At 41.9% G+C, this 21,090-nt stretch overlaps 1 protein-coding gene across 5 annotated transcripts in view; it reads left to right on the top strand.

Moving 5' to 3' along the window:
• Nucleotides 1-21,090, top strand: part of MTAP (methylthioadenosine phosphorylase) — a 71,554-nt gene that overhangs the window by 36,072 nt on the left and 14,392 nt on the right. For 3 of the 5 annotated variants that reach the window (XR_010322849.1, XM_023545223.2, XM_023545224.2), the window contains exons 5-6: nucleotides 1,524-1,634; nucleotides 17,338-17,440. Coding sequence is in view for 4 of the 5 variants with exons in the window: in XM_023545223.2 (XP_023400991.1) it covers nucleotides 1,524-1,634; nucleotides 17,338-17,440 (214 nt within the window). In the remaining variant the exon portion in view is untranslated. The remainder of the gene's footprint in view (nucleotides 1-1,523; nucleotides 1,635-17,337; nucleotides 17,441-21,090) is intronic. The other 2 variants (XM_010587898.3, XM_010587896.3) reach the window with 1 other exon arrangement.

The raw sequence follows: 21,090 nt of genomic DNA, 5'->3' as shown, positions 1-21,090 counted from the left end.
GGGTGCTCGTCTTCTAGCACAATATTGGACGATACTCTGTTGTGGTCCGTATGGTTTTCTTTAGCTAATTTTTTTGAAGTATATCACAAGGCTTTCCTTCCTAGTCATCACAGTCTGGAAGCTCTGCTGAAACCTGTCTACCATGAGTGACTCCTGGTTTTTGAGATACCAGTGGCATAGCTTCCAGTATGGTAGCAACATGTAGGCCACTACAGTACAACAGACTGACAGACAGGTGGTGGGAAGAATGAAATCTCATTAACAATTTTTATATTGATTACATACTACAATTATAATATTTTGGATGTATTAGGTTAAGTAAGACATAAAAACTAATTTTACCTGTTTTTTTTTTTTTTTTACTTTCTTAATGCGGCTACTAGAAAATTTTAAATTTCATATGTGGCTTGTGTCATATTTCTGTTGGATAGCAGTGTTCTAAATGACACTGGCACTGGTGAGCAAGTGGTTTCCAGGCTTAGGCACATATATGACTCACCATGAGTGTGTCTGAGTGGCCTCTAAGAGAAGAAACCAGGACTATTTGCCTTATGGGTAATGGCCTCCATGTGTTGTACTGATGGCACATTTTGTGGTAATGTCGATCTTGGGCCATTCCTAGGGATTTAAATCAACACTGCTGTTTTGAGGCAGGCGCCAGACACCACCCACCGCTTGGTGCTGTCATTGGTCTCTGAATGGTGAGCCATAAGCTAGAGGCTGTTCTGAGCCTGAGGTTCCCATAGCTGTACCCACAACCCCAGCTGATTTGACAGAAATTGCAGAGTTTCACAAAGCCACCCATGAGTTATAGAACCACAGGGTGCAGGAACACTGGATTAGGAGGTTGCATCTTGCTTTTCTCTGGCCTCGGTCAAATCACTTCACCTACCTGGGTCTCCATCCCCTCCTTTGCCTACACTGCTGGTGTGTGCCTCTTCAGGGACTGATCTAGAACCACACAATTTGCCTATTGCTATAACTTTACTAGCACATTATCTTAGAGAAAACATCTTTGTCCTAAAATGGAACGTTTTAATCTCCCTCACAGAAGTCTGATAAAGGAAGAGGTGCAATGGAGTAGTATGGCTGTTTTACAGATGTGGGAGCTGCTTTCACTACCCTGAGTGCACAGTAGAGGAAGAAAATACCAACCAGCATATCAGCCATGCTGTGCATACCTGAGAGGTCATTATGGCTTAAGAGTAACAGGTGGCCCTGATTTTCACAATTGTTTTGAAAAACTTTAAATTTCTTCTCTAAAAATGAAATATGGCCTTGAAAGGAGTCTGAAAGGTCAGAAGCTCTTTAAGAATGTAAGGTCAAATGTTAAAGACGTCAGCTCTTACTCATCGTTTTTTTGTGTGTCAGGAATATATTTCCCACCTTCTTTTTTCTAGTTATGTGTTAAAAAGTTAGAAAACCCAGATAACTATTAGTAAAATCACCCATAATCCCCCAAACTCCAAGATAAAAGATCATTCATCTGTGAATATCATTCTTTCTCTCATACCACATTGCAGCTGTGAAACGTCTAAACACCTGGCCCCTTGTGAGCAAAGGAGAACATGCATGTCACTGACCTTGAGACAGCAGGACAGCAGACCAGGTGGGGAGGCCTGTGGTGATTCCAGGTATTTTGGGGTGCGTACGGTCAGCCCCATGTCTGTGTTTCTCAAACATGGAAAGCAAATGACTTCACTGGCGTTTAAAGTGAAAGGAACCGTCTTTTCTTTGTGATTGGGGCAGTAGCGGAACACAAGATGTATGTTGGTCTGAAAGTTGCGTACCAGAAGAGTGTGTAGCATGTGCCGTTTTCCCATTTTTATTGCACGATGACAGGCTTCCTGACTTCTCTCTTGCCACAGGTCCTGGGCTCCGTGTGCGACATTCTTTACAAACCAAAAATTAAAAATGGGAATTCTGCCATAGCCACATTTCCTGTGTGGAGTATCTGTGAAATCTGTGTTGGCAATTATAGTCAGGGAAACACTGAGAGCCTGTAGGAAGCTGGTCTTCCGTAGGTCTCCTCAGTACCCTACATCTCCTGCTGTGTGGGGTTTGATTAATCCATTTCTTTTACCTTGTACAAGGCCCCATTGCTTGAGCCACAGGTTATTTGGCAATTTGGGGTAAAACATGGTGAAGAATGGAACTTGTTCCACTTCCTGGCAGTCATTAAATAGTCCACTTGAGCTGGAGAAAGAATTCTTTCCATGACATTTTCTCCTAAGAAAGTTATTGATGCCATTTGTACTTTAAAAAGACTTCACATGGCATACTCTCCAAAATTAATAATTTGAGAGTTCCTCTCCTGTGCGTGCCGGGACCCTGGGTGGCACAAACAGTTAACTGCCCGGCTACTAACTGAAATGTTGGCGGTTCAAATCCACCCAAAGGCGCCTTGTAAATAAGGCCTGCCAGTATACTTCCCCAAAAAATCACCCATTAAAACCATGTGGCGCACAGTTCTACTCTGACACACATGGAGTCGCCATGAGTCGAACTGGTTTTTCTCCTGTAGGTGCAGGGTGCATTTGGCTCTCACAACATCACCTGTGGGAACTAAGCAGGATGATCTGTGGGTGGGGGAGACAAAAGACCTCATAAGGAGTCACTGTAGGTTCCCTCCTCAGAATCTGGCTTTGCCATGTGGAATAGGCACGGCACTCTGAAAGCCTAGCCACCCTTAGGTTCTAGTAAGGTTTTCTGGGTTGCCTTATACCTGCATTCATCCTGGCATCCTCTCGTTCTTCGTCCTCCACTTTGTCTGTTTTGCCACTGTTCAGAGAGCAGCTGGAAGAGCTGCCTGTCCCCTCACTTGCTGATTGGTTCTACCTCATGTTATCTTTCCCCTGGTGGTAACTGTTCTTTGCAAATACATAAAGATGCATCTCTCTCCTATGAGCCCCGCAGGATTGTGGTCAGTATTTTCTGAAACCAGCTGCTTGTGCCTCCTCCTGCCTGTGGCTTGACAAGGGTGCCCTGTCAGCCTAACCAGGTTCTGAGATGTGATGTGGAAATGTTTAGAAGCATGACTGTGCATTTGCTTGATTTTTGTTTTATCTTCTTGCCGCCAACTTTGAAGCTTAGGTGTGGCCATCACCCATCTCCTGTGCCACCCTGCTCTTAAAGCTTGCCTTCAAGGATGCATTATAAAGTGGTGCGAAGGAGTGGCTTCTAGTGAGCTTTGGTTTTTTTTAATGAGTTTTTGGTGAAAGTTTACACAGCAAATTAGGTTACATTTAGCAATTAGTATGTAAATTGTTCAGTGGCATTAGTTCCTTTTTTTTTTTTTTTTCAGTTTGTCAACTTTCTCATTAATTTTGTTCTAGATTGTTCATTTCCAGTAGTTTCCCTGCCCCCTTAACCCTTTCATTTTTGTTTTAAGAGAAGTTATTGATTCTAGTGAGATTTTTTTATTGCATTGGAACAAAGCAAGATTACCTCTCCACTAGCTGCATTTTTTTTTTTTAAGCATTAGGCATTTTGTTGTTTCTTTCTGTTTTCCTCCTGGTACACAGGCCCTCCATTTCCTAACTCAGTTGTTGTTAGATACTTACACGCATTTGTGTCTGTGGGAGGACTGGCAATACGGCCTTTCTTTCACCCCAGACTACTAACTGCCACGCAAGGCACATGGGCAGGGATTCCAGAAATTTCCATATATGACCTCTCTCTCTTCACCATTAATCCTGATTATACCACCAAAAGGGAGTCAGTTCACCATAGCATGCAAGTATTAAAAGGAACAACTAGATCTGTAAACTGGGTAAAAAAGATACCCATATTAGGTTAAAAAAAAAAAAAAGTACAGAGTAGTAGGACCCATGAAACTGCTTCTGTCACTACCACTAACATCTCAGGGTAAGACTAGCAAACCTGCTAATAAGGAAGAGGTAGATTTCTTATTTTTTAATTACCAGTTTGCCGTCAAATCAGCTCTGACTCATGGTGACTCCATAGGGTCTTCAGTGGCTGATTTTTTGGAAGTAGGTTACCAGGCCTTCCAAGATGCTTCTGGGTAGACTCAAACCTCCAACCTTTCAGTTAGCAGCCAAGCAGTAACTGTTTGCACCACCCAGGGACTCCTACTTAATTAAAAAAAAAACCAACTCAATGCCGTCAAGGCTGTCATCTTTATGGAAGCAGACTGCCACATTTTTCTCCATTGGAGCGGCTTGTTGGTGGTTGAGTCAAACCACCAACCTTTTGGTTAGCAGCCGAGCACTTTAACCATTGCACCACCAGGGCTCCCAAACCAATTGCCTTCGAGTCGATTCCACCTCATCGTGCCCCTATAGGACAGAGTAGAACTGTACCATAGAGTTTCCAAGGCTGTAAATCTTTACGGAAGCAGACTGCCATACCTTTTTCCCCTGGAGCAGCTGGTGGGTTCGAACCGCCAACCTTTCAGTTAGCAGCCAAGTGCTTAACTTTTGTACCACCAGGGCTCCTTCTACTTAATAGTGACCCCTATGTAGGGATGTTTTGTAGGTAAGGGTTGTTTTTTAAAAACAATGAAATAACTACTACATAAAAGCTAATGATTATAAAAGAAAAAAAAATCAGGGTATGATTATTAGTGCCTGGCCAAGTGTTTTCTGTAAAGTGTGGCCAATATGTTGGCCTGTTGTGCCCAAGGCCTCTGGCTAGGTCACACTTGAAGGATGCAGTAGAGGAGCTCTGGCTTGGAAAGAAAGAAATCCAACTTTTTTTCCTTGCTGTGCCCCCAGATTCCTTTGTTACTGAGTGTCCTCATCTGCTAAATCTGGGTTGGAACAGTTCCTAAGAGTTTTGGAGTTGCATACTTACTCATCAGGAAAGTCCCGCTGTAAACACTCAGTGGTAGCGGATTATGTCAGTTTTTTTCTCCTTCCTAGAGACAGCCCTGCCTGGGCCTTCTGCACAATATTATAGTTAAAAGTTCTTCCTTGTTGTTGTTAGTTGCTATTATGGATTGAATTGTGTCCCCCCAAAATGTGTCAACGTGGCTAGGCTACGATTCCCAGTATTGTGTGATTGTCCACCATTTTGTGATCTGATGTGATTTTACCATTTGTTGTAAATCCTGTTTCTATGATGTTAATGAGGCAGTTATATTAATGAAGCAGCACTCAATCTACAAGATTAGGCTTTGTCTTAAGTCAACCGCTTTTGAGATATAAAAGAGAGAAGCAAGCAGAGAGACAGGGAGACCTTATACCACCAAGAGACAAAAGCCAGGAGAATAGCACGTCCTTTGGACTCAGGGTTCCTGCACTGAGAAGTTCCTCGATGAGGGAAGATTGGTGACAAGGACCTTCCCCCAAAGCCAGCAGAGAGAGAAAGCCTTCCCCTGGAGCTGGCATCCTGAATTCGAGCTTCTAGCCTGCTAGGCTGTGAGAGAATAAATCTGTTTGTTAAAGCCATCTGCTTGTGCTATTTGTGTTGTTGAAGCTCTAGATGACTAAGACAGTTGCTGTTAAGTCAGCTCACACTCATGGTGACCTCGTGTACAACAGAACAAAATATTGCCTGGTCCTGCGCCATCCTCGTGATTGTTGGTATGTTTGAGCCCATTTTTGCAGCTCTCGTGTCATTCCATCTTGTTGAGAATTTCCTTCACTTTCTCTGACCCTCTACTTTACCAGACATGATATCCTTTTCTAGCAATTGATCTTCCCTGATGATATGTCCAAAGTAATCAAGAAGAAGTCTTGCCATTCTTGCTTCTAAGTTCTTGCTACCTTCCCCTATAAAGGCCCCAGAGGTTGAGTGTGCTCTCAAGTCAAGTACATAGTCAGTTTCTTTCCACCTCTTAGGCAGAAGATGGATGCTGATGAGTACAAATGGAGGTTTATGGTGAAGAATGACACAGGAAACCTTTGCTTAACTCCTTCTCCAGTTCCTGTCAGCAGCCATTTTAAATGCTTGCTGTTCTCTCACAGCTTCCTGCCCATCTCCTGCATTCTTCATGAAGAATGTCACCTCTTTCTTTACAGAAAAAAAATGGCAGCCACTAGGCATAAGTTCATCATCTTCCTTTGCCCTCCCTTTCACCAGTTAAAATGTGTATTGCTTTCCAGTCAACCTTCCCATTTTACAGTTTTTTCCTAAGAATAAAAACACCAAATGGTGCATTTTTATAGACATTTATACAAGGATGTGTCCATATTGTTTCCTAAGTGAGTATCCTAAGGCAATGGTTGAGTAACCACCTTGTGGGGTGTCATGAAGCTATAAAAAGCATTCATTAAAGTTATATATGTTGACCTGGATCAGTGCCCGTGATACTTAAAGTGAAAATACCAAGCTGCTTAGTGATGACACTAGTAACTGCTTTTATAGCTCTTATGCTTAAAATGAAATGTGTTAGAAAACCAGAAGGGAAGAACACACTTGACATTTCTCAAGCTGAAAGGACTGAACAAAAAATTCAAGGCTTGAGTTGCAATACTGAAGAATTCTGTGGGCAAAATATTGAACAACGCAGGAAACATCAAAAGAAGCTGGAAGGAATAAACAGTCACTGTACCAAAAACAGTTGGTTTACGTTCAACCATTTCAGGAAGCATATGATCGAGAACCAATGGTATTAAAGGAAGAAGTCCAAGCTGCACTGAACACATGAGCGAAAAACAAAGCTCCAGGAATTAACTGAATGCCATTTGAGATGTTTCAACAAACGGACGCAACGCTGAAAGCACTCACTTGTCTATGTCAAGAAATTTGAAAGTCGCTACCTAGCCAAACAACTGAAAAAGATGAATATTTGTGTCCATTCCAAAGAATGGTGATCCAACAGAATGTGGAAATTATCAAACAATATCATTAATATCATATGCAAGTAAAATTTTGCTGAAGATAATTCAAAAAGAGTTGCAGCAGTACCACTACCAGAAATTCACGCCAGATTCAGAAAAGGGTATATGACGAGGATATCATTGCTGGTGATAGGTGGATCTTGGCAGAAAATGGAGTGTCTTAGGCTGAGTTCTCTAGAGAAGCAAAACCAGGAAAGCATATAAATAACCATAAAGGAAATGGCTCATGCAGTTATGGAGGCTGGAATATCCCAGATCAGGTCAGGCTGAAGGCTTTTCCTGATTCATGTAGCCACGTGGGCTGGCAAACCCAAAATCTGCAGGTCATACAGCAGGGCTCTTGGTCACAGGCTGTGAAGAATGACAGATCCCAAGATCAGCAGGCAAGGCAGCAGGTAAGCAGCTAGCTCAAGTCCCAAGAACCAGAGATCAGACAAACAGGAGCCAGCTTCAGGATCTCGAGTGAACAAAAGCTGGCCAGCCTTGCCAGAGGGTCCATCTATATTGGGTGCAGGCCGTACCCCCAAGGAAACTCCCTTTCAACTAATTGGCTACTCACAGTAGATTCCATTACAGAGGTGATCACATTATTTCAAATCTCATCATGAAAATGATCACATCATCATACAACTGCCCAAACTGCATCGTAACTGCCAAACCACTGAGAATCACGGCCCAGCCAAGTTGACACACAACATTAAAGATCACAAAGAGAATACCAGGCGTTTACCTGTGTTTTACTGACTATGCAAAGCCATCAGACTGTGTGGATCATAGTAAATTATAAGTAACGTTGCAAAGAATGGGAATTCAGGACACTTAATTGTTCATAGACCAAGTGGCAGTCATTTGAACACAACACGGGAATACTGAGCGATTTAAAAACAGGGAACGTGTGCATCAGGATTGTATCTTTTCACCATACTTAAATTCAGTCTGTATGCTGAGTAAATAATCTGAGAAGCTAGACTGTATGAAGAAGAGTTTGGCATCAGGATTGGTGGGAGACTCATTAATAACCTGTGATATGCAGGTAACACAACCTTACTTGCTGAAAGCAATGAGAACTTGAAGCACTTACCAATGAAGATTAAAGATTACAGCTTTTAGGGGTTACGCCTCAGCATAAAGAAAACAAAAATGCTCACAACAGGGCCGATAAGCAGCATCGTGACAAACAGAAAATATTGAAGTTGTCAAGGATTTCATTTTACTTGCATCCACAATCAACATCCATGGAAGCAGCAGTCAAGAAATCAAATAGCATTGCATTAGGCAGATCTGCAAAAGACCTCTTTAAAGTGTTAAAAAATAAAGATGTTTACTTTGAGAACTAAGATGCGCCTGACCCAAGCCATGGTATGTTCAGTTCCCCTATATGCATGAGAAGGCTGGACAATGAATATGGAAAACTGAAGAGCTGATGCCTTTGAATTACAGTATTGGTGAAGAATATTGAATATACCATGGGCTGCCAGAAGAACAAACAAATCTGTCTTGGAAGAAGTACGGCCAGAATGCTCGTTAGAAGGGAGGATGGTGAGACTTCGTCTCATGTACTTAAGGTATATTATCAGGAGGGACCAAACCCTGGAGAAGGACATCATGCTTGGTAAAGTAGGTGTCATTAGGTGACGTCGAGTCGGTTCCAATGTGTACGATAGAACGAAACACTGTCCAGTCCTGTGCCATCCTCACAATGTTATGCTTGAGTGCATCATTACAGCCGCTGTGTCAATCCATCTCGTTGAGTGTCTCCCTCATTTTCAGTGACCCTCTCTACCTTACCATGCACAATGTCCTTCTGCAGGGACTGGTACCCCATGGTAACATGTCCAAAGTATGTGAGACAGTAAAGTAGAGGGTCAGCAAAAAAGTAGAAGAACCTCAACAAAATGGATTGACACAGGAGCCCAAATGATGGGCTCAAGAATAGCAGTTGTGAGGATGGTGCAGGACCAGGCAGTGTTTCATTCTGTTTTGCATAGGTTCACTATGGGTTGAAACTGACTCAACGGCACCTAACAACAACAATACTATGATCCTGGTACTGCTAATTATCACATCACTAGGAGGCATCTCCCACATGCCTTATTATCCCCTTTAACAGGTCAGAAAACTGAGGCCCAAAGAGATTGTGATTCGCCACCTGTGTCAGAGCCAGGATTTTAAAATGTTCATGTCCATTGTCCCAGCAAATCCTCTTCTTGACATTTGACCTTAAGAAACGCATGTACAAGGATGCTTGTGTAGAGACACCAGTCATAAACGCTTTTAGTTACACATTCATTGTGTAACAAGTAAATAAATGATGGTACATCCATGGAATACATATTATTAAGCACATTGTGAAACAATCCATTTTGTATCCTATTTAGGTTCTTTCAACAGAGAGAAAAACTGTACTTATGTGTTTGTGTGACCATGTGAATTGTAGAACAAGAACACTTTTTCTTTTTATTTTATACTATTTTCAATTTTCTGGTTTCCCTTTTCTTTATATCTCTTAGCTTCCCACAGCTGTAATTAGACACTCGCCACATTCTTCCAACAGCTACACAGTATTCCGTTGATGGGTGTATCATTTATTTTAGCAGCCTTGTAAGTGGAAAATTTAGTTCATAACCTTTTATATGAACATACTTTAGGGAAGGAGCCCTGGTGGTACAGTGGTTAAAGCACTCAACTGCTCAGTCTGCTTCTATAAAGATTTTTTTTTTTTCTTGGAAACCCTGTGGTGCAGATGTATTCTGTCATATTGAATTTCAGTAAGTTGGAATTGACCTGATGGCAACAGATTGGGGTTTATTTTTTATTTTTATTATTTGCATTTTTATAACTGTAGGGTAAATTCCCAGCAGTTGGAGTCCTCGTGGCATATTGCTTAATCACTTGGCTGTTAACTGAAAGGTAGGCAGTTCAAAACCACCAAGCGCTCCATGGGAGAAAGATGTGGCAGTCTGCTTTTGTAAAGATTACAACTTTTGAAACCCCATAGGGCAGTTCTACTTTGTCCTATAGGGTTGCTCTGTGTCAGAACTGACTCAACGACAATAGGATGGGAGGAATACTGGGTGTGAAGGTGGGCACATTTGCCGTGATAGCACTACAGAATCTACAACTTGACCGAGCGCCCTTCTTTTCCCCCAGAGCTTGGGCGCTAATGAAAAGAGAGTTTTCTGTTTTGTTTTGGGTTTTTTTATTTGTTTGTTTTATGTTGCTTTCTTAAAAACTGCAGGAGAAAGATATAGCAGTCTGTTCTCTTAAAGATTTACAGCCTTTGAAACCCTGTGGGGCAGTTCTCCTCTCTCCTAAAGAGTTGTTATGAGTCAGAATCAACAGCAACCGGTTTGGTTATTCTAAAAACTGAATGTGTCTGTCTGTCCGCCTATGAGGTGAAATCAATTCCCCAAAATCACTTCTTATGAGCAGCTGTTGTCCTGCTTTGACAATACATTAATTGACTCAGGTTCCTGCATACCAGGGCTTGTCCAAACCCTCAAATGTTTATGGGTTGTGTTTGCTTTTGTTGTGGGGCAGCTCTTTTCCCTCAGCTTGTTTGCAGCTCTTCCTCCTCAAAGGAAAAATTTTAATCAACAGATTTTTTAGCATCTCAATTCAAGAAACAACCTACCAGTCAGTCTTTTTTCTGGACTTTATTTTTCTTTCCTGGCATTACCTTTGTGTGTGTGTGTGTGTGTGTGTATGTGTGTGGTAAAATGTAGATAACCTAAAATTTGCCTTTTGAACCATTTTTTAAGTGTATAATTCACTGGCATTAATTCCATTCACAGTGTTGAGCAACCATCACCACTATGTAGTTCCAAAATTGTTCATCACCCCAAACAGAAACCCTGTACCCGTTAAGCAACAACTCAGCCATTCTCTCCTTCCCTTTTCAGGCTTTTTTCCCCGTGTGTCTGAAAATAGCCTGTGTTCTCGCCTTGACTGTTTTGAACTCACTTCTCCTGATGGTATCTAGCATTTACCCTTCCATGGCTTCTGTGTGTGTATGTGTTCGTACTAATTTTTCCTATGATGTATTTCTGTTCGACAAACTCAAGCAACTTTTTGGTTACTCTTGACTAGAGGACCATGAAAGCGTCATACTCTGAGGTTGGCAGATGAGAAAATGAAAACAGATTTCCCATAAGCCAGTTACTACTGCTGGTCTCTTGCTTCTTGTTAGATCTCATTCAGTTCCTGCATCGACCATATAAGGTAGGTGGTATTGTTCCCATTTTAAAAATGAGGTGCAGGTTACAGTGACTTGCTCAGGGTCACACAGCTAGTGAGTGAGTGGTAAAAACCAGTCAGATCAGTTAGTCCCTGAAGTCTGCTTCCAGTGGGATCCTAAGTTAACGGGGAGGTGAAATTAGCAGTCCCCTAGCTTGGAAAGTTTACTGATTGAAGCAAAAGTAGGGGGCAGACCTTCAGCCCCAAGCGTTTATTGCTGTAGAAGCCATTTCTCAAATCATGTAAACATGTGTATTAGCTTCCTATTGCTGTTGTAACAGATGGGCACAAATTTAGCAACTTTAACAACACAAATGTATCATCTTACAGTTTTGGAGGTTAAGATTCAGCATGGGTCCCACTAGGATAAAATCAAGATGTTGGCATGGCTGCATTCCTTTCTGGAGGCCTTTCCGCTGTCAAGATGCTACCTGCCTTCCTTGGCCTGTGGCCCCCTCCCATCTTCAAAGCCAGCAACGACAGATGGATTTCTTCTTACATCTCATCACTCTGACATTGACTTTTCTGTCTCCCTCATTTAAGGACCCTTGTGATGGCAGGCTTACCCAGATAATCCAGAATAATGTCTATATTTTAAGGTCAGCTGATTAGCAACCTTCATTCTGTTGTTAGCGTAAATTTCCCTTTGCCATGTAAGGTCACATATTCACAGGTTCTAGGGATTAGGTTGTAGACCTCTCTGGGAGATTGTTATTCTGTTTATCACACCATGCCTCTTCTGCAGCTCAGTAAGATGGAACTGCCACTGCTAAATCTCTCGTCCCTGGTGTAGGTTGTTGTGGGAGGCGTGAGATCCTTCCCATTCGTCTCAGCCACAGGCTAGAACACATTTTCCTATCAGTGTCCTTCCAGCCAGTGGGTTTGATGTTGCCTGAGGTGAATTGTATCCAATTGGGACCAAGAATAGATTCCAATTTCATCTCCTCATGTTGTTGTAGTTGTTAGTTGCCATCAAGTCGGTTCTGACTCATGGCAACCCGGTGTGTGCATAATAGAACTCCTCTATAGCATTTTCAAGGCTATGACATTTCAGAAGCAGGACTGTCTTCCAAGGTGCCTCTGGGTGCATTTGCACTGGTAACCTTTCGGTAGTAATGCAGCACTTAACCACTTGGACGGCTCAGGGACTGTGCCTATCCCAACGGGGCCCCTTTATTAGGGAAAGGTGCTCACCTGTCACTGCTGCAGACCTAGCTGCTTTCAGCAAGAAGCTTACAGTCTATCTGGCAGGTGTTCTCCATTGACCCGCTCTAAAAGATTGCTTCTACTTCTGAGCCCTCTGCACCTGAGTTCATCTAAACGGTGGTTTAAGGGACTACTGTCACCCTCGTGACTCCTCAAAGGGATAGTAGTAGTAATACTTTGCAACAAATGTTACTATCCAGCCTCATACTCGGGTTTAACATGTAAGATGGGGGTATTATTGTATCAAAGTATGTTGAGATATAGCTGCTTGAGGCTTTTGCAGCCATGTTTTCATGTATGGAGTCCCTGGGTGGTATGGTACAGTGGTTAAGCACTCAGCTGCTAACCAAAAGGTCAACAGTTCAAATCCACCAGCTGCCCCATGGGAACATTATGGGACAGTTCTACTCTGTCCTATAAGGCCACTATGAGTCAGACTTGAGGGCAACAGGTTTGGTTTTGGTGGGTGGTGGAAATGGTTAATCTTCTTGGCTACTAACCAAAAGGTTGGAGGTTCGAGTCTACCCAGAGGCTCCTTGGAAAAAAGGCCTGGCAACCTACTTCCAGAAAATCAGCCACTGAAACCCCTGTGGAGCACAGTTCTCCATCACTATGAGTCAAAACTGACTTAAGGACAACTGGTTTTCTTACATAATCAAGTGTATAAGTGTTGGTATTGCTGATGCTTCCTTCATGAAGAAACAGACTTAGAGAGATGAACTAATTTGCTCAAGACCGCACAGAAATTCAGTAAAGATTCAAATCCAAGTACAAAAGTAGATTTCCTGTATTTTCTGCGTATCGAAACCTGTTGCCATCTAATCAATTCCAACTCATAGCGTCCTTCCCTATAGGACGGAGTAGAACTGCCCCATAGGGTTTCCTAGGCTGTGATCTTTAAGAAAGCAGACTGTCACATCTTTCTCCATGGAACCGCTGGTGCGTTCGAACTGATGGCCTTTCAATTCACAGCTGAGCACTTAACCACTGCACCACCAGAGCTCCTGTTCAGCCTGAGGGTGAATTGTTGCAATTCTGTTTACAGAAGAGCTGTCTTGGGTGGAATTTGAAAGTACTTGTGGCGTGAGCTGGCAGGCGTGTAAGCCTCCTGTCCAGGCTCGATCAAGAAGCAGAAGTCTGCTCTGTGAGGACTTTACTGGCAATTATTCCAGGGTTCTTTCAGAGTTCTCCGTGACGAACAAAAGGGAGGACAGGAGTTCTTAAAATTACTACACACATTTTCATTCTAGAATTTCCCTTGGGGCTGTTCTCTGCTCACCTCGGGCGAGAGCCCCATTGCTCTCCGTGAGAATTTCAGCATAAGTAGCATTACCTCATTTTATGCTGTGTGTAAGTGGTACAGTTTACAATCACTGGAAAAGTTTAGTCATTAAACGTTTCATTGAATGCATGGACACAAATTCATTAAGCAAAACCACGTAGGTGGGCAAATTGAGTGAAGAGGCATTTCTCATCTGCACCTTCCCTTCCAGCATCTTGATAGTATAGCCCTGAAACCATGGGTTGGTTTTAATGCCTTCATCTCTTCCCCAGAGCCAGCTCCTTCTCTTGCTTCTTAGAAGCTTGTGCACTCTGAGTCACAGCTTTTGTTTCCACTGTGTGGCCTTTTTCTTGGTGCTGACTCCAGTTCTGTCTCTAGCCCAGAAACTCACTTTTTCAGCTGCTGTGGGATGGGCATCTTTGTTGACTTAATCCTCATGTTGTTCTTGTTATTGTTAGCTGCCATTGAGTAGACCCCCGACTCATGGCACAGTGAAATGAAATGCTGCCTGGTCCTGTGCCATCACCATGATTGGTTGCAGATCAGACCATTGTGATCCATAGGGTTTTCACTGCTGATTTTTGGAAGTAGGCTGCCAGGCCTTTCTTCCCAGTTCATCTCAATCTGGAAGCTCTGCATCTAGCTCAGCATCATACATAGCAACATGCAGACCCCCACCGATAGACGGGTGGTGGCTGCACATGAGGTACATTAGCAGAAATTGAACTCAGGTCTCCCACGTGGAAGGTGAGAATTCTACCCTAAACCTCCAGTGCCCCCTTAATCCTCATAATGCCATTATGAGTGGGTAGAACAATACCATATTTTATTATTGGAAGATGGAGAATCACAAAGGTCAGGCCTTGTGCTAAAAGTCATATAGTTGATAGCAAGCTTTGTTTAAAGAAAAAAATGTAAAATGTTCCACCCGAGGGAGAGGATTGAGACCGTAGTCAAACATCACATGTATATAGCATAACAAAGTGTAATGTAATAAATATTATATCTTAAGGTGAGCGTTCAAAGCAGAGAGAGGAGTAACTAGGCAAAGAAGGGCTGGGCTAGAAGAGAGAAGGAACAGAGATAGAGAAGATGGAGTGTTGCCTAATGGACATCTACTGGATAGAGCTGCTGGAGGTTTCTGCAGTCCTGTTTTTCATACTAATCTCGGGTGTAAGTGGGCATTCTGCTAATACTTGACTCATTGAAGACTGAAATGAAAACAAGCCAAAGCCACCATTTTATGGGTGTGTTTTACAAAAAGAAAAAAGCCCTTATTTATATAGGCTGCAACAGTCATCTGACCTGTTTTTCAACCCCATCTGGAGTTGCGATGGGGATGACTTAACCTTCTCCTTAAGACACAAAGGGTTGGGAGAAGCACGGACAGGATTTTCATTCCTCCAAAGTGCTGAGGCCTCATCTCTGGGTGAGACTGCTTCGGTCTAGCTCATGTTCCTGCTTGGTATGTGAGGGGGTGGAAGTAATGGGTTAACTTTGGTAGGGAGGGGGGCCAGCTGTGCACTGTTCTCTCTAGACCAGTAAAAGTGTTTCTTAGTGCCGTTTCCCACACTCCCACCCACAGAAGAGGACATCAGAGGACGTTTTACCTTCCCCTGTTGGCTTTCCCCTGCCCCATCTCTCCCCTGCTCTCCTTCCCTCTGTAGGGAAGATAAGGACTTGCCGTTTCCTGTCTTACTCATGTGTTCAAGTGTAGAACAATTGAATGGACATAGAAAGTGATTTATTCTGAGAATTTCTAGTGAGAAAGAGGTGGAGGATTTGGCACTGGAATTAATGTTAGCCCTTCTTTTGTTGATTCAAAAATGTTTTACCAAATCATAAAGAGGGACTAAGAAATGTAGTCATAGATCTTTCACATGGAGAGGAAGACAAGGCGGTATAAAGAAATAAAAGTTCAGTTTAAACTTAGAAAAATAGGGGTAAATATTAAGGTAACCACAAAGGAGACTAACAATCCTACTCATCACAATAAAATAAAATAAATAGAGACTCAGCAAAAACAAAATCAACAACAACAAATATGAGGAAAGGACAATATATAAAGAAAATCTACTCAGCACATAAAATCGATTGGGAAAAAGAAACTGTCAACACACAAAAAAAGACATCAAAATGACAGCACTAAATTCATACCTGTCCATAATTACCCTGAATGTAAATGGACTAAATGTACCGATGAAGAGAGAGTGGCAGAATGAATTAAAAAATAAGATCCATCTATATGCTGCCTACAAGAGACACACCTTAGACTTAGAGACACAAACAAACAAAAACTCAAAGGATGGAAAAAAATATATCAAGCAAACAGTCAAAAAAATAGTAGGTGTGGCAATATTCATTTCTGACAAAATAGACTTTAAAGTTAAATCCACCACAAAGGATAAGGAAGGACACTATATAATGATTAAAGGGACAATATACCAGGAGCATATAACCGTATTAAATATTTATGCACCCAGTGACAGGGCTGCAAGATGCATAAAAGAAACTCTAACAGCACTGAAAACGGAGATAGCTCCACAATTATAGTAGGAGACTTCAACACACCACTTTTGGTGAAGGCTAGGACATCCAGAAAGCAGCTCAATAAAGACACGGAAGATCTAAATGCCACAATCAACCAACTCGACCTTATAGACATATACAGAACAGTGCACCCAACAGCCAAGTATACTTTCTTTTCTAGTGCACATAGAACATTCTCTAGAATAGACCACATGTAAAAAACCCACTGCCGTCGAGCCAGTTCCAACTCACAGCGACCCTATAGGACAGAGTAGAACTGCCCCATAGAGTTTCCAAGGAGCTCCTGGTGGACTTGAACTGCCGATCTTTTGGTTAGCAGCTGTAGCACTTAACTACTATGCCACCAGGGTTTCCAGGCCACATATAAGGTCATAAAAATGCTTTACCAAAATGTTGAACTAAGAGGCTTTAGAACTGATAATGGCGATCTAGAGGAACACAGTAAAGGAGACAGCAAAGAGACAGATTCCAGAATGTGTGGCAGGATAATAGCTTCTTTCTTCAGTGGGGTCAGTGGCATGAAATAATAAGGCTAGGGGTTGAGAGCAGGAATTACTCCCAGTTTTAGAGACATGACAACCAAATGCTAAGGTAGGACCTCTTTTGGACCCGGAAACTAACAAAGCAGCTGTTGAAAAACAATTTTTGAGGCCATCAGGGAAATTTGCATATGGCCTGATGTTAGGTCATAGTAAAGAATTACTGTTATTTTTATCAGGTGTGATAGTGACATTGTGATGGAAAATAATCCACATGCTTTGATGCATCTGAAGTACGGGGACATAAGGCCTGGGATTTGCGACCATGAAAAAAATAACAGATGAAGCAAGTTTGGCAAAATTTTGAAAATTGTTGAATCTGGTTGCTGGGTATGTGGGGCTCGGTATATAATCTTCTAATTCAGCGACGATTGCAGATTTTCGTGTTGGCTTCTTAAATGTTTTACTGCCCTCCCTGAGCCCACTAGTGAGTCGTATTTACACACAGGTGTGGTTAGCCGGTAGCCTGTCACAGCAGCCAGATCACAGACACTCGAATTCCTGGTTGCTACCAGCCCAGAGCCAGGAAAGCCAAGTACCATCCCAAAGCTGCTTTTTTTTTTTTTTTTTTTTTTAACCATTTGCCTTCAGCTTCTCCAAAGCTATTGATTCTGGAGTCAGGACCAAGATGTCAGTCTAGAGACGGTGGAATCACTGGCCCCTGGGTGATGGAAAGATGGTTTTACAAACAAGCAAACCTTCTCACTTTGTCTTGTAGGACCACTACAAGGCCTCAGACCTTCTATGATGGGAGTCGTTCCTGTGCCAGAGGAGTGTGCCATATTCCAATGGCTGAGCCATTCTGCCCCAAGACGAGAGAGGTTTGTAGTCTCTGGAAGGTGTACCAAAATAAACCATAAGGGTTTGGGGTGGCATCTAGAGCCAGATTAATTGGCTGAGCAGGTGGTCCTTCTTCCCCTCTGAAGGGAAAGTTTATGCAAGGTTTTATGAAGAGTTGTTTCCCTTTGGGCGTCCCTAGATGATGTAGACGGTTTAGCACTCAGCTGCTATCCCAAAGGTTGGCGGTTTGAGTCCACCCAGAGGCACCGTGGAAGAAAGACTAGATGATCTACTTCCGAAAAATCAGCCAATTAAAACCCTGTGGAGCACAGTTCTACTCTGACACACATGGGATCTCCATGAGTTAGAATCGACTCCATGGCACCTGGTTTCGTTTGGGCTTTTGGTTTCCCTTTGCTATAGTGCCTCAACTACTCAATCATCTGCCAGCTGAACCACTCAAAGTTGTAACCTACGCTTTTATAAGCTTCAATTTTGCTCTCAGGAAACCTCTTCACTCATTTAGTATAGCATAGCATGTTGGTGAAAAGTATACACTCTGGAGCCAGATTGCTTAGGATCAAATCTTTGTCCTTCAGCTTAATAGTTGTGTGTAATAGGACAAGTTACTTAACATCTCTCCGCTTAGGTGTCCTCACTTATAAATTGAAGATAAATGATAGTTTGTACCTCATACAGCTGTTCTAAGGAATAAAACAATTAATGCATATGGATTGCTTTGAGCAGTGCTGTCAGTAACAAAGCATCCAATGAATAGTAACTGCTTTTATTAAATTTTATTATTATTGATAATCTAAGAATTGTCAAAATAACATATTTTTTACCTTTGAGCTGAGTTTGGCCATTGCCCAGCCTCTTCCCAAGGTGATAGTAAACTCTCAGAACTAAGTGGGCAGTCCTGCCAAGGCCAATGGTGGTCTAAGATGAAAAATCACAGCCTTAGCTCCCAGGGTACAAAATGCTACCACAACCCAAGAGTTGATTTCTTGGCCCACACATTTTCTTATATCTTCTTATAATCCCAGGTTTGAAAGTCAGAAGTGTTTTCAGAAGTGAACTTCCTAATAAAATCTGCTTTATAGAGTAAGCAAACTAGGGAATTTAAATATCTATACATAAAAATATATATATCTATACATGCTTATCATTCAGATGTATACAGTAAGTAGAAGATTAGTTTTGAAACACAAATCTGTTCCTGTAATTTTTGCCCTCTGTGGGGATTTCAGGGTGGAAAAAAGTCCTGTCCATTTCAAAATCGAGGCAGCTTGCTGAGAAATAGGCTAGGGAGAGAATATGCATGTTAATATTAAATCTGAGATCTTGTTGTACCAGATAGAAAACTGATAGGGAACTAGGTATAAAGGTGGGTGGGGAAGTACCAATGAGCTATACATACCCATTGTGGACGAGTCAATTCTGACTCATGGTGACCCTTTAGGACAGAGCAGAACTGTCCCATAGGGTTTCCAAGGCTGTAATCTTTAAGGAAGCAGACTGCCACATCTTTTCTCCCGCAGAACAGCTGGTGGTTTCAAACCACCAACCTTTCAGTTAACAGCCAAGCACTTAACCACTGCACGACCAGGGCTCTTTACTCAAGGTGAGAAAGATTGCGTTAGTCATAATGACACAAGCGTTTTTTAAGAGCAGTACCAGTAATTACCAGTAAGTAAATAAGAGGAAAACTCTTGCAAACCCAGGTTCCTTAAAAAAAGGGAACTTAAAGTCAAATAAGCAGAGTGATGTTCTTCCATTTTACTGACTTAAATGGGATTTAATTTTTCGTTTTAAAGACTTAAAGTTTTTTATTACACTAAATTTGGCCAAAGTAATAACATAGTTTATTTTATGGTTTTTACTTATGGTTTTATAAGTAGCAAATCTTTTTTTTTTTTTTTTTTTTTTGCCATATTACTTATTTTCTAAGTTAGAGTTTACCTTGATACCAAACCAGGACCAAACCCATTGCCTTCGAGGCAATTCTGACTTATAGTGACCCTATAGTACAGAATAGACTGCCCCTGGGGTTTGCAAGGCTGTAACCTTCACGGAAGCAGACTGCCACATCTTTCACAGAGCAGCTGGTAGGTTCAAACTGCCAACCTTTCAGTTAACAAGCAGGCTCTTCAACCACTGCGCCACCAGTGTGGCAGTTGTGTGACAGTTTCCGAGATGGAATTTGGCCTCCCTTGAGACTAAATTGGAAACCCTGGTAGCATAGTGGTTAAGAGCTATGTCTGCTAACCAAAAGGTCGGCAGTTCAAATCCACCAGGCGCTCCTCAGAAACTGTATGGGGCAGTTCTTCTCTGTCCTATAGGGTTGCTATGTGTCGGAATCGACTCTGCGGCAATGGAGTTGGGTTTTTTTTTGATACTAAATTAATTCAGCTAATATTACTCTAGCCAAGCCAAGCACCCCATGAGGACTGAAAAAATACTAGGGAAAGCATTTGGGGAAAATAAGCCTTCAAAATATTACTTTCTTCATATACACTCTAAAGGAGATTTTTAAATATTGTCCAAAAAATGGGAAGAGTAGATATCATAAATAATCACTTGACTTGCAGTATCCACATGATCTTTCAGGCAATGATAAGGAAGAATTATCAAGATGAATTCTCAAGCGACAAGGGGTACAACAGTTGTGTCATATCCTAGCATTTGTGCTAATACATGTGTATGTTTAAAAAGATTACATATGTAAATATTTACATGCAAATAGAGTATTTCTGGAAAGTTAATGAAAACCCTGGTAACAGTGGTTTCCCGTGGGGAACTCAGTTCCCAGAAGAACACAGAGGTGGGAGAAATACTTCTTAGAGAAGAATGAATATCCTTCTGTACTGCTTCTATTTTGTACCATGTACAAGTATTATTCCCAAACTAGTGTCATTTCTGGTCATCTTAGGAGGTGAACTGAAACAAGTCCATCAAAGTCCTGACACATTAAATGTATTTAAGCCAGTCATCTACTGCTGCAGGTACCTTTGTGAGACTTGCTCCATTGGGATCACCGTATTTTTATGCAGTTAATGCGCACCTTCTATGTTTTTTTTTTTTTGGCCAACCACTCACCCCCAAGGTATTTTCTTAGGCATGCTGTGCTAATTTTTTTTTTTTTTTTTTACAGCAATGTGTGAAAAAATTTAGCATAGTGGCTCTTACAAATTTTGGAGGGCATGGTTTGCAAACAAATGTAGAAGACGTATGTTATTTGCATAAAAATATGGTGCTCAAGACAAGAAAATTAAGTCCTCTCTCACTCCACCGGTTTTATTTCTGCTCCTTTCCTCTGGCTTCATCTGCTCTTGAAGTGCAAAGTGCCAGTTCAGGTGGTGCTGCCTCCGAGGCCTCTGATTGGCACACCCACACCCATAAGTCTCCTCCCTTGCCTCTTCCTATTGACCATGGGATCTAACTCCCAGAGTGATGCTGAGGACACAGAGTGGCACGCAGGAGTTGTAATCTTCCTTCACACATCTCCTCCTGTCTCTAGAAGCACTCTGAAGTTTGGCCAAGATATACAGTTTGGTTTTTCATGACCTTAAAAACATTTCATGAAGGCAGGACTGGGCTGGTTATATCTTAATTTTGAAAAAAAGGATTTAGGCTCTTACATTTATAACCTATACTACTTAGGAAAAGTTTTGTGATAAAATTATCTTAT

This window comes from Loxodonta africana, chromosome 9 (assembly GCF_030014295.1).
Source record: "Loxodonta africana isolate mLoxAfr1 chromosome 9, mLoxAfr1.hap2, whole genome shotgun sequence".
NCBI classification, from domain to species: Eukaryota; Metazoa; Chordata; class Mammalia; order Proboscidea; family Elephantidae; genus Loxodonta; species Loxodonta africana.
Note: the sequence above shows the minus strand (reverse complement) of the source record. Positions and strands in the feature narration are given on the sequence as shown.